At 61.0% G+C, this 13560-nt stretch overlaps 1 protein-coding gene across 1 annotated transcript in view; it reads right to left on the bottom strand.

The window, feature by feature from the left end:
• Nucleotides 1-543: 543 nt before the first annotated feature.
• The window catches only part of LOC111165056 (maestro heat-like repeat family member 5), a 41660-nt gene continuing 28643 nt past the window's right edge, over nucleotides 544-13560 (bottom strand). The window contains 10 exon segments of the mRNA XM_089899194.1: nucleotides 544-701; nucleotides 946-1020; nucleotides 1231-1333; nucleotides 1464-1545; nucleotides 1547-1569; nucleotides 2117-2272; nucleotides 2835-3011; nucleotides 6588-6731; nucleotides 7400-7520; nucleotides 7990-8274. Coding sequence (XP_089755320.1) covers nucleotides 607-701; nucleotides 946-1020; nucleotides 1231-1333; nucleotides 1464-1545; nucleotides 1547-1569; nucleotides 2117-2272; nucleotides 2835-3011; nucleotides 6588-6731; nucleotides 7400-7520; nucleotides 7990-8274 — 1261 coding nt within the window. The 3' untranslated portion in view covers nucleotides 544-606.

Raw genomic sequence — 13560 nt, 5'->3', positions numbered from 1 at the left:
CCCCGGGTGCCAGCCCTGACTGGATTCAGGAGGCTAGAGATGGGGGTGGAGGGAGACCTTGAGTCGCAGGAGCTGAGGGAGACCAGCCAAGGGGCCTCTTGCCCACCGTCAGCACCCCCCGTGACTACGGAGCTCTAAACCAGAGACAAGCTGAATGCCGTCGGAGTGCCCCGGTGAATGGCTGCCCTCAGCAGTGAGCCCCGAGGGCCAAGGCTGCCCTGGGAGTGCCCTCCCAGCGCCCAGGACACTGGCAGGCCATGGCTTGGGCTCTGGCCAAGGGGAGCCCACCTGATCTCCATGAGGGGAGGGGTTGTCAGTTGCAGGGCGCTGCACAGACTTCCCAGTTTGTCTCTGGGGGACACGGTCTCCCCGGCCTCACCCAGGCCTGCCAGTGCCTCCTGGGGCTTGCCTGGTTCCCCTGGGGACCCACGGAATGGTGGGCAGGCAGCGTACAGGTGTGACACATCTTTGTTGAATCTGGATCTTTCTTTCAAATGGAAAAATGTTATGCAACCAAGCGCTGTGTGGACAGAGCAGGGCTGCCTGACACGGTGGGCCCGGGGCTGGGGGTGGGTGAGCAGGAAGGTGAGGGAGGACGGCTGGACGTCAGCGCGGTCCGGCTGCCATCTGCTGAAGGAAGGACTGCCTGGTGGCAGGTTCTTGGATGCTGGGCTCTGGGTCATTCTTAAGATCCTCAAAAGCTCCAGGAGAGGAGGGAGAAGTCAGAGGTGCCCCCTGCGGTCCGTCTGCCCACAGCCCCGCCCTGACAGGGGAGCGCCCTCGTTCCCACCTGGTGTGTGGGGGGCAGGTTGGCACCCAGACCCCACCTCCTGGGCCTTCTGGGCCTGGGCGCTCCCCTTCCCCACCCCCTCTCAGCCCCGTGTGTTTGGGGGTCCACCCTCCCTGTGACACGGGTGTGGGTGTGGACGGGTTGGGGCCACTTTCTGCAGAACAGCAGCTTCGTGTCCATGTCCTTGACCATCTGGGACACGGCCTGGGGGTGGTGGCAGATGGTATAACCTGTGTGACAACCAGGAGCACGCTGGCCGGTGGAAGGGGGCTCGGACCCGCTCCTGACCCTCTGAGGCCTGGCCCCCTCGCCACCTTTCCTCTTGCCAGTGGCCCTCGAGCTCCAGCTGCAGTGGCGAGGCAGGTGCTGGGTGGGCGGGTGAGGCTCAGGGCGCTCAGGCGGGGCAGGCCCGGGGGTCCCCAAGCCCGGCCCCCGCTCACCCATGAAGAGCGCTGCCCAGGTCTTGATGTGACGACGGCGGCTGTGCAGGTAGCCGAGGGCCTGTGCCAAGTGGATGCTGAGCCCCTCCTGGCTGTGGGTCATCTGGGGAGCACGCCTGTCACTCGCTGGGGCCAGAGGGCTGGGCCCACACAGAGCATGGACCGGAGCCCCAGGCCCGGGGAGCCTGGCTCCTGGCCCCCCTCCCCTCCCATCCCCCGCTGCGGCCCCAAACCAGGCAGCTCCAGAGGAAGTGGCTGGCGCCAAGTCTCGCCTCCCAGGCCAGCGTGCAGGAGAGGGTGTGCCGCAGCCGCACCGCGGTGGAAGGCGAGCTTGGCCTGCTGTGGGGACCGCAGGGGAGGGCCCGGGCTCGGGTAGGGTCTGAGGAAGATGCAGCGTGGGCGCGGCCCCTCCTGGGCTCCTTCCCGCTGCCTGTGAGGCTGCGCTCAGCCCGCCCACCTCCCTGGCCGTGGCACCAGGCCCCGCTCAGCCCCTATTGGCTTGGACACTGGCCGCTATTGTCCATCTCCCTGGCCGCTGGGAGCTCCAGGAAGGCCGAGCTGTGTCTTAGGGGCCTGGCGTGGGGCACGGGCTGGCACACAGTAGGGCTCAGCCCATATCTCAGCAAGTTCAACGAACAACCTGAGCCCCGACTGCAGGCCAGGCGCTGGGGGCACATCAGTGAGCAGGACAGACAGTGTCCTGACCACAGATGGCACGGCCACGTGTTTGCACGTGTGTGTGAGTGCACGTGTATGCACATGGGGAGGGGCAGGGAAACCAAGGAGGGGGCCAAACCTGCCCCCCTGCCATCTACAGCCCCCCAGCCCCCTGCCACCTGTGGGTCCCCAGCCCCGCCAAGGCGAAGGCCCATCGGGAGGCACTGACCGTGACGACGGCCCGGCAGCTGTCCTTCAGGTGCAGCAGCAGGGCCACCATACTCTGGTGCACCTGGGTTCTCAGGCCACTTAGCTTTCTGCCTGTCATTGACGCCACCAGCTCCCCGAACAGTGCCATGGCCGCTGCCTGGACTCCATCCCGCTCCTGCAAGGCAGAGGCTCAGGGCCAGAGCCAGACCTGCCTGGGGCTCCTGACCCTCCGCTCCGTGGTGGGGGTGGGGCTCAGTCCCCTCAGCGGGACCCTTTCACCTGGGCTCAGGGCTCTCAGGGACAGGGCTCCTGGGGAGGGTCACAGGCCATCCTCAGGGACCTGAAATCGTTTCTCTTTCATGCTCACAATCACATCCTGACAACCTGAGTGTCATGAATGCAGCTGGGGGGGGGCAGGGCTTATCACTCTAATTTACCAGTGAAGGAAAATCTGCCATTGCAAACGTGCTGACAGGTCAGGAAGGTGAGGACAGGTGGGGTTGGAGAGACTGGATGTCGGCGCTAGTTCAGCCCCATGGAGAGGGGCGAGCGCCACCTGGTGGCCTCCCGGCTGGTCCACCTGTGCCGGTGCACACCCAGGGAGCTGCCCTGGACCTCCACCTCCCTGCCCCAGCTGGACCGTGGCCTGGGGTCCTCCCCGCCTTCGAGGAAGGGAGCGGGGGAGGCACAGGAGGGGCACGAGATGGGGGCACTCGCCCCTCCCTGGGCACACTCACGTCGTCGGAGAAGAAGCGGGCGTTGATGGCGATGCCAAAGCTCTGGGCCTTTGTGCTGTGTGCGCCCAGGCGGTGCAGCATGTCCGACACGGTGCCCATGATGCGCACCACCACCGGCTCGCCGCTGTGGAAGAAGCCGTCGAGGAAGGGTGGCAGCAGTCCACGGAGCAGGCGTCCCTGGGGGAGGTGGGGCCGGTGGGCAGTGGGACCCCTGCCTCTGCACACACCCCGCACCCCAGCCCTGCCGGGTAGACCCAGAGCCAACACAGACTCTGCCCTTCCCAGACCCCCATCCAGGCCTGGGCACCTGCACTGTTCCCTGCGCCCTGCTGGATCCCGCCCTGGCTCTGCCCATGAGGGAAATGAGCTCCGAGCCCTGGTCTGTCCACTGGGAGCTGTGGACAGACTGAGGACAGGCTTCTCCTCTCTGAGCCACTGGGGGTCCTCCTGGGGTTAGGGGAGCATTAGCCCCGTGCTAGTTGGCTCCCAGGTCCTTCCTGTCCAGCTCCGTGCTGGCCAGAGCGCCCCCACCAAGTCCTGGAGACCACCCTTCCCTTCCTCCGCCCCACCCTGCCTTTACCCCCATTCCTAGCCTCCCCATGGGTCAGAGAGCGCCTGGGGGGCTGGAGGAGACAAATTTGGTCAGGTGGGCACACACTGAGGTCGCTGGCGAATCACGTCATGGGGAGTTGGGTGCACCAGTGGTGGCTCCAGACCTTCTATGTTGCAATGACCATTTCCCATTTTTACATTACTTTGAAAGAAAAAGCTAAGTTCATTTTCAGCCAATTCTTTCTGCTCCTCTTGTGTGCAGTGTGCTCATGAATTGTCTGGATGGACATGTCAGAAAGGGACATGTCAGCAAATGGATGTTTCCCACCATCAAGCCCCTTATCAATGACTTGTGCAAACTAGGCTGTTTTTACAACTTTTAAGCAAGTTTTTGGCAACTTCATTGGCTTCCTAAGCTGTATTAAATTAATTTCAGTGACAAACACTTTCTGAGCACCAACTGGGTGCAGCCAGGGTGCTGGGACCCAGGTCTGGCAGTGGACTGGACAGGCAGAATGGATTCTAACGGGAAGGACCCAAAGTTAAACACACAACATGGCGTGTGTCAGTCAGTGACGAGTGGTATGATACAGCAGGGCAGGGGTGGAGGTCCCAGCAGAGGTGGTGGTTATGAAGGTTTTAAAAAAATTATTTTATTTATTTATTTATTTATTGGCTGTGCTGCACAGCATGTGGGATCTTAGATCCCCGACCAGAGATCGAAGCCTTGCCCCCTGCATTGAAAAGCGGATTCTTAACCAATGGACCACCAGGGAAGTCCCTAAAGTTTTAATTTTAAGTAGGATCAGAGCATTTGTTACTGAGAAGGTGACAGCTGAGCAAATTCTTACAAAGAGGTGCTGGAAGAGCTTTCCAGCAGAAGGAGCAGCAAGTGCAAAGGCCCTGAGGCAGGAGCACGCCTGGGTGTTTGTGGGGTTTGTTGATTGGCTGAACGACCTTACTGTTTGGGGCTGGAGCAACTGGACGGGTGGAGCCCCCATCACCTGAGATGGGGGCTGCAGGAGGAGCCTGTTTGGGGTGAGGGGTCCGTTGTGCACAGGTTGAGCTTGAGATGCTGCTAGAATCCAAGCAGTTTGAGGGTCGAGGCTGGAGTTCAGGTCCGCGTTTGGGATACAGGTTTGGGAGCAACTGGCCTATAGGCGGTACATAAAGATTGGAGGATACCACCAAGGGAGCAAGTGTAGACCAAGGAGAACGGCGGGAAGGGGTCCAAGAACAGGAGGAAGGACTGGTGAAGATGACAAGGCACCACCTTCGATGTGGGAGGAAAACCAAGTGAGGGAGGGGTCCTGGGGCCAAGTGGACGGAAAGGTCACCCAGTCACATGTGCTGACGGGTCCACTGCGGGGAGGTCACAGGTGACCTGAACGGGAATGGTTTCAGGTCAGCTGTGGGTGGGAGGCATGCTAACTGGAGCGTGTCTGCCTTCCTTCGATGGCTACATTTGCAGCGTTTTCAGTTGAATTATTTCATTAATATGTAGGCATGACATTGGTAGCATCTTCTAAAAGCAAAATATAATTTCTAACAAGGACAAACATGGCTGCGCGCCAGTCCTGAAAGCAGCGTGCAGGTTCTCAACGTGATTGTCCCATGACTGTCAAGTCGTTTTTAGCCTAGTTGTCTGGATCCCCTCCCCCGAGGTGAGCAGTGGGATTGGTGGAGGGGGCCCTCCTTCCGCCTGCCGAGCTGGCCCCTTGTTCCCTGGTAAGAGGACCCCTTTGTGGCAGGGGTGGACTTCCCTGGCCTCCTCGCGTGACCACTGGAGCAGAAGTGAGTGATCAACTTGCAGGTCGTGCCTCAAGGGGCAGGGTGTGCCTGCTGGCTGGAGTGGGCATGCTGGTGGCCTCCCAGGCCCTGCAGAGGAGGGCAGCACCCAGAATGGAGCACAACAAACGAGGAGCCTGCTCCCCTGGGGAGTGCAGAGCGGGACAGCCACAGCGGCGGGAGAGAAATGCACTTCTACCGTGTGTAAGCGGTCGGTTTGGGTCTTTTGCGTGTAGCTACTCTCCGGTCTCCCAGTGCACACACCGGCACCCAGTTAGTGCGATTTGTGTTTGACGGTAGACAGAAGTGGACAGTCCTGCGGGGCCATTTGTTCTCATGGGCCCCAGCGGAGGGTGCCTCTCTGGCGTCTAGGGCAGCGACCGCGGCCCCTCCCTCAGCCCCGGGGCCTGCTCCATCCCTGCCCAGTTCAACGTGTCCCCACAGAAGCAGGTCTCCTTGGCTGGGGGGCTCAGGGTGTGTTGTTTCCCCCAGCCCTGCTGTGGCTGCACCCCCCCTTGGGAACCATCCACCTTCCCTAGCCCTGGCCGTGCTGGTCTGGTAGCCCCCTCTGCTCTGTCTTCTCTCTTCCTGCAGGTCCACACTCAGTGCGGGGTAGAGAGGAAGCACATGGACACTTCCTACTGATTGCCTGTCTGGGAGAACACCTGGGGATAGGTGTCTGGATGGCTGACCACTGACAGAATGAATGAATGAGTGACAAAGCAAATGTGAATAACTGATTGAGTGAAATGAATGAATGAAAGAAATAATAAAAGAATGACTCATAAATGAAGGACCCAAGGAACAAGTGGATGGGTGGATGGATGAGTGGGTGGATGGATGGATGGATGGATGGAGGGATGAATGGCTGACTTTATGAATGGATGAGTGGGTAGGTAGGTGGATGAGCTGGGGGGCTGTAGATGGAACGGCCAGATCCCCCTAAGGCAGCATTGCAGACCTTCCCTTCTGCCTCTTTGGCAATGTTCCAGCTGTTCATTCATTATGGGATGTGGGTTGCACGGTGATGGGTGCAATCGGGAGGGAGTGAAGCTGAGTCTGCAATGACCGGGGGTACCTGCCCATAAGATTCTCAGGGGAGGCTCCTGTCTGCGGGCCAGCCTTGGGGTGCCACCTGGTGGGCTCCTCCTAGGTGCCTGGAGGTCTGCAGGAGCGTCCGCCTATTCCCGGGTGTGGTGGAGACAGCGTCCTTCGGGAGTAGATGCTGCACCCCTCCCGCGGCCCTGCCAAGAGGCCATCACCAGCGCCATTCTGCAAGTGAGGAAACCTAGCCCCAGAAAGGTGATTTTGTGTCCCTAGAGCCGGGATTCCAACCCAGTGGGCCTTGTCTGCACCCCGCACACCTGGCCGCTCTGGGGGTTGCTCCAGCCACGGCTCCCCTCACCCTCTTACCTTCTCTGGGAAAAAGAGGATGTTTCCCAGGACCTACAGGCTCAGCACGCAGACCTCAGGGCTGGGGTCCCTGAGGCTTTGGGCCAGCATGGTCAGGGCGGCCTGTTTGGGGAGCACCTCCAGCAGGGCAGGGCTGTAGAGGAGCTGGGTGGCCCCCGGGGCAGGCGGGTCAGTCCTGGCATCCTCTCCTAGGGGCCTTCATCTGTGTCTGGGAGCAGGGCTGTAGGACCAGGGCCTGGCAGGCGGTTTGGGGAGGGTGGCTGACCTGCTCCCTCTGGGTATCTTGGTTAATGGGTATTTGAAACCCACCTCCAAGCTGGTTCGATCCTTCAATGTACAGCTGGGGAGACTGAGGCCCAGAGGGGGAAAGGTCCTTGTCTGAGGTCACACAGCGAGGCTGGGAGCAGCATACATCAACAGTCTGGCTCGTGGGGCACTTGGGGACAAAGCCCTGTGGAGGGAGGCCCAGACGTTCCTCGAGCGGGGTGGGGTGGGAGAAGCACAGGCTTTGATTGGGGTCTCCTTCTACTCTTTCACTGCCCTTTTGGCTTCACGGTCCCAGGGGTGGGACCTCGAGTCATCAGGGAGCAGGGTGCGTGGAAAGACAGTCCCCCCAGGCTGCAGGCTGAGGGGGCGCTGGGAGGTGCGGACCCAGCCAGAAGCCCCCGACCGTGGGCCCCAAGGAGCTGGAAGCGGGAAGGAGGGGTGTGAGGGGTTTGTCGGGCAGGTGAGGTGCTGGTGTGGTTCTGGCGGCGGCTGAGGCAGCCGGACGAGGGGCTCAGGCTGTCTCTGAGGGGCTCCCCTCGCCGCACGCAGGTCCCCGTGAGGATGACGATGGCTGCCTTCCTCCCCCGCTGCTCCTGGCTCTGCAGGCTGGGTAGCAGCTGGGTGATCAGCGCCGTGACTTGCTTGCAGCGGCTCTGCACCATGGCCTTGGGCACAGGCGAAGGGCAGGGGCAGGGCTTGGGCTTGCGGACACAGCCCCGTGTCCCCCTCCCCACACACCCCAACCCAGGGGCCAGGCGGCCAGAGGTGTTGCTGAGCGTGGGTGGGCACATCTCTCTTCGACCGTTTCCTGCTCCCTTTGCACCCACTGGCCACTCACTGGCTGCCAGGCCCTGGCTGAGCATGGGATGGACAGGGGAGCAGATTTGGCCCTTGTCCCCTAGGAGGCCTCAGGCTGTGGAAGGGGCCGGAGGAAGATGCCTGCATCCTAGGCTTCCAGTGTGTGCGCGTGAGACGGGGGCGGGGCGCCCGTGCTTTCCGTGCCCTGCGTGCACACGCGTGAGTCCGTGGGGCTGTGCTCGCAGGCAGGCCCTGGAGGTACGGAAGTCCACAGCCTAGCCTTCTGGGCAGGGGTGACCCGGGCAGTCCCCTTCCCCTGGCCCCGCCCCGCCCCTACCTGGCGAGGAGGCCCATGCCCTGCGGGTCGGTGTGGGTGGTGGCGAACAGGTCCCAGGCTCCCTGCAGCTCCAGGTGGGCGAAGTCCTGCCAGTGCCCAGTGGCGGGCAGCAGGCTCTTCAGCGCCTCCAGCGACGTGCTGCGGCAGTGCAGAGGGGTCCCCAGCCAGCCTCGCCCTTGGGGAGGGTGCCCAGCCATCGCAGGTGGAAAGGTGCCTTGTGGTTCCCGTCTGCACTCAGGGCCCGGCAGCACTGGGGCCTCCCGGGGGCAGCTCGTTCCCGGCCTCCTTCAACAGAGATGTCGGGGCGTGGGATGGGTGTGCGCCCGGTGGCGGAGCAGGAGACTGGAGGGGGCCTCCTGGGAGGGGCGGGTCCAGGGGGAAGCTCGAGACAGGTTTGGCACATGGTCAGTGTGAGGTGCCCACAGCTGGCTTTCCAGGGCTGGAGAGAGAGAACTAGGAGACACCGGGGACAGGTGGTTTCCCCAGTTGCAGGGTGGAGGGGGCCCCAGCAGAGCCTCGATGGACACTGCCGTTTAAAAGTGGAGCTGAGAATGCAGAGGGGTCCCGGCAGGGGAGGAGGACAGTGGGGGTGTGTGTCACGGGGGCCTGGAGGAGGGTCCACCTGCAGCTCCTGAGGATGCGGGGAAACCAGGTCCACCGGCCGCGTGCTTGCGTGGACTCAAGAAAGAGAGCTGGACCCGGAGCACGGTGGGACAGGGTGCGGGTCAGGGACCGTGCTGCCCGTGCCCCGTCCGGGTCACACAGCCTGGCCAGGGGCCGCAGAAGCAAAGCGCGGCTAGGCCGCGGGCTCCAGACCTGCACAGTGGTGTCAAGCCACGGGCTCTGGGCTGCCCCAGGCCCTGCAGGCAGTGCACGGGCGGAGGGCCCGGGAATAGCTCGGTGGCCCGTCTCCCTGCCTAGCCACCCCGCGCCTGGTGGCGTCACCTGGATGTGTGAGCGCCCCCAGAGTGAGGCTGTCAGCTTGGACCAGGCACAGCTCTGATCAGATTTGCAAATCCAAATGTGAAGGGATGAAATGCCACTCCGTGAAAGTCCCCAGTGGGGCCGACTCAAATGTCAGCTGGCCTGTCATCTTGCCCCCAAGCCGTGCCGCTAAAAAGAGGCTGAGTTTTCCGGGTCACTGGTTTCAGCCAGAGTGATGCCGGTTTCAGGAGAAGGCGACTCCGGGCACACTGGCATTTTGTCTGCTCTGTGATGACTCTCGGAAGCTTCTGGTCCTGGGGCACGTTGGGCATCTCCTCTCACGGTTGCTGTGTCCCTGCACCACACCAGGGCTTCTGGAAAGATGGCGTTTGGCTGATTTGGGCATTCTTGGGACTCCCTTGCTGACTCTCGGGGTGAACAGCATCACTTGTGGGGCCCTAAAGCCTAAGACCATCCCCAGCCCAGGACCCCGGGCAATGCACAGGAACCCTTGTTGCCTGAAATCCATGCAGCTCCTTGACCGACAGAAGACGGAGGCCCTCGGGTCCGAGCCCGGCCATGCAGGACTCCCCTCCCTTCCTCCTGGGGTGAAGTCGTGCTCTCCTTCAGCCTCACCCCAGGGATGCCTGGCGCAGAACGACTCTGAAGATGAGGGAGGGCTGGAGGGTGGGCTGCAGGGGTGCAGGGAGCCTGCGGGGTTCACACAGAGCTAGGGCTTTCTGTGCATCAGTGCCACGGGACACAGACCGCTGCTGTCCCGGGGGGACGAGGGAATGGAGCGTGGCCCTTTCCTTCCCTCCTGGGGTCCCCCCATCTGACGTGAGCTGCAGGAGGAGGCTCTGTCTTCTCATCTTTGTATGTCGCCCCAGTGCCGACCGGATACTGTCATTTCCGCGGCACGGAGCCCCCTGTAGCTCCCCACTGTTCTGGGACTGAGCCGTGGGGTCACCTCCTTCCTGTCCCTTCCTCTTTGGGGTACCCCTGCCTGGAAGGCTCTCTGCCCTCCTTTCCGCACCCAGTGAGCTCTAACCACCATTCAGGTCTGTCCTCAGAGGCTGGGGGCGCCCCCCTAGGTCATCCTTTGCAGAGGCTGTGCCTCTCCTTCAGGGCACTCTCCAGGGTGTATCATGCATCACCGGGCTGTCACTTGACCCCATTTGCATTTCCATGGGGCTGAGCTCCTGAGTGCAGGGATGGCTCTCTGGTGACTGAGCACGGTCTGTGACACAGCAAGCGCCATCCGTATTCACTAAATAATGAGAGCAGGACAAACAGGACACTTAGCAAGTATCGGCCAAAGAATACATAAGCCGTTAGTCCTTTCTCTCCTCTTTTCGACCAAGAGCTGTGGGGAGCACGGAGTGGAAGGGGGGCCGAGGCTGAGGCCAGGGGCCAGGGAAGGAGGCAGGTCCGAGCAGGGCCGTGTGGACTCCAGACCGGGGCAGAGCACCAACCTTCCCGTCTGTCCCTTCCTGCTCAGGAATCCCTGCTCAACCCCTGGGAAGTCACAACCCCCATGGGTCCGAGGAATCAGGAGGCCCTTGGGCCTGAGACCACGGCACCCCAACTGGGCAAATCGAACAGAAGACGTTTGGGCTGGGGTCATGATCTAACCCTTAACTGAGGCCCCAAGTGTTGGTCACTTGCATAGGGTCACCCTAGCATAGAGGCTACCCAGTCCTCTGCGGCGCCTGACCCGCACAACACCTGGGGAGGGACCAACCCCATCGCACAGAAGAAGAAACCAAGACCATGAGATGGAGAGACCAGCTCAGAGTGCTCACAGTGGGGTTAGGAGGAGATCTTAGATCTCAGATCCAGGCCCCAAACAGCATATCATTATTAACTGCTTATTTGTTCCTTGTCGACTGCCAAAACCCAGGACTACGAACAGTGTTTTAAATAAAAGAGCTTTAAATTAAACTTAAAGCTTTAAGTCGAAAAGAGGACTAATCAGGAAGTGAGAAACAAAAGGAAGCACCCCCGTGCCACAGTGAGAGATGACTGAACATTAATTTTATGTGAGCTTCCTGGCAGCCAGGGCAAGAAGGAAAATATGCTGGATTATACCTATAAGTGGATGAAGGGAGTGTCTTTGAAATGAAGAGAAATGAGATGTCCTATTAGAGTTAAAGAGATTCAGCCCATAATGGATGAAACAAGAGGAATGGGAAGTCCTTTGTGGGGCAGGGTGGACATTGCCTGGAGGAGGACCTTGCTGAGAACCAACCAAAGCAGGAAACGTCTCTAAAAGAAGGGGTTTTGTTCATCAGAGATGCAAAGGAAAGGGAGAGTCCCAAGGCAGGGCCGTCCACGCTTGCTCCTTCCCTGGCAGGAAGCCCTGCCAAACCCTCACCTGTTGCTTCCAGGGGCCGGCACAGCTTAGCAGGACGTCAGGAACCTCAGAGGCCCAGGACTAGTCTGACTCTGCCTTGAGCCTTGCGTGGCTGCCACAGGTGTCCCGTGCCACCCTCATGCTGCCGGGGGCACCCACAAGACAGTGGGCCTCTCGGTAGTGAGTGCCCAGATCCCTCTTCGGCCCCCGTCCCCCTTGATGGTACCACCACATCCACCTAGTGTCAGACCTGGGACCACAGTGATGCGCCTGGGTGGTGCTGCCCTCTGAGGCCCGGGAGCGGCTGCTGACCTCTTCGCTGTCCTTGATGGCTGGCGGACATCACTGCCGCTTGGCCTGCTGTGCTCTCGGGCCCCTTGGGGTGGTATCCGCATCGCCGTTGTCCTCTGGGCAAGGGGCCCAGGTCCCATCCCAGCTCCAGGGAAGGTGTGGGAGACAGACCTGGTCAGTCAGAGCCCCACATGCCCCTGTGGCCAAGGCAGTTGGTTCAGGCGTGGGCCTGTGAACTAAGCTGGGCCAATTAGAGCCAATAGACGTGCCCAGGACGGGAGTCTGTCCTGTGGTTGCTGGGGCCCCGCCCTTCTCTTCCGGGAGGACCCGCCCAGGGAAAAGCCAGGACCTGCGAGGTGGGAGGGGGGAGGGCTGAGGCTGCTGGAGCATCTTGACACAGCTGAGCCTGAGCAGAAGGCCCCCTGGTGCTCCCCGTGAGGTGACAGCCATCCTGTTCTCTGGGGGAGCCCTGTGTGAGACAGACATATGTCCCTGCTCCCCGGAGCCCCCATTATATGGGGCACAGATGACAGCTGTAGCTGGGATGGGCTGGGGGAGAACGCAGCACGGAGGGAGGAGGGCTGCTGTTTTAGAGAAGATGGTTGGGAGACAGCAGGAGGTGAGGCTACTGGGGGAAGAGCACCCCAGGAAGAGGGCGCAGCAGCTGCAAAGGTCCTGAGGCAGGAGTGTGCTGGGTTTGAGAAACGGCAGGAAGATGCTGAGGCTGGAGCAGAGGGTGTGCGTGGATGGTGGGGGCCTGTGGCAGGAACTGAGGTCCTGGAGGAGACAGGCACCCAGATGAGGAAGGACCAGTGGGCCACCGGAAGGTTTGGGCCCTTCTCAGAGTTAAAGGGGGAGGAAGCAGGGAGGGTTCTGAGCACAGGCGAGGTCTGACCTGACTTAGGGGTGGAGGGCAGTCGGGGGGTGGTAAGGGGGAGAAGGGGAGGCTGGACCTCATGGGGCGGGGGAGGGAAGCTGATGGGCCAGGCAGTTCATCATAGCTTTCTCCTAACCCTCCTGTTTCTGGAAGGAGAACTTTTTAATAGCTTATTAGGGAAGATTCATGCATTTTGCATGGTTGATTTGAATAAAAAAGGAACTTGGTGCATATTCGAATTCAGAAGCAATATGAGAGAAGTGACAGTTTTTTTCAGTGAGTGTCTTGGGGAGAGCTGTTAAAACTGACAGCTTGTGTGAAGCTCATCATAATACCAACAAATGAAAAGAGGTCGCCCCGAGGCTTTTAAAGACTTGCTTAATGGATTTCTCCAGATATGCCGCAGTGCAGAGGAAGGCAAGCCTGCCAGCCCGGGCCATGACCCTCCCACAAGGGGCCAGTCCACACTGGTCAGGAGGGGGGTGGGGGGAGGCTGACAACTGTCCAGCACATCAGAGCGAAAACGTGCCAGGGTCCGGCGCCCTGTGCAAGGGAACCCGGAGGGTGTCTGCCTGCAGGGGCCGAGTGGTGGCTGGGCAGGCATCCCTGCCGTTCTATGGGCTCTAGCTCAGCAATGCACAGACATTCTGTGTGGCTCAGAGGAAGCCTCCTCTCCTGCCTCTGGTCTCCTCACCTGGCCTATTCCCTCTCAGCCTTTAGGGCTCGCCCTACAGTCACTTCCTCTTGGAAGCCTGCCGTGGCTGCTTCCTCCTAAGCCTGGGTTTCCTGGGGTCCAGCTCCCCTGGCACCAACCTGGGTCAACTTAGGGGCCATCACTGGTGTGTGCAGAGCTTTTCAGTGTCCTTGTGCCCATTTTGCACATGAGGAAACTGAGGACTGGAGACAGGATGTGCTCTGATCAGGGCCCTGCCTCGTGACGGGGAGATGGTGCAGGTCAGGCCTGCCTAGTCCCATGGCCTTTCTGCCTGGTCGGGGGGAAGCATGGCCCTGCAAGACTGGGGGAGGCAGGGGGCACCGGGGCTCTCCAGTGTCAGTGACCATGACGGCCCTCTTGTTTTCTGTGCTAGGTGTCTTTGGGCCTCAGTGCTGGGTGGAAGGGGCT

This window comes from Delphinapterus leucas, chromosome 17 (assembly GCF_059928025.1).
Source record: "Delphinapterus leucas isolate spDelLeu-1000000601 "Yukka" chromosome 17, BTC_Dleu_Yukka2, whole genome shotgun sequence".
In the NCBI taxonomy this organism is placed as follows: Eukaryota; Metazoa; Chordata; class Mammalia; order Artiodactyla; family Monodontidae; genus Delphinapterus; species Delphinapterus leucas.
The sequence above is the reverse complement of the archived record's forward strand: the minus strand, read 5'-3'. Positions and strand labels throughout refer to the sequence as shown.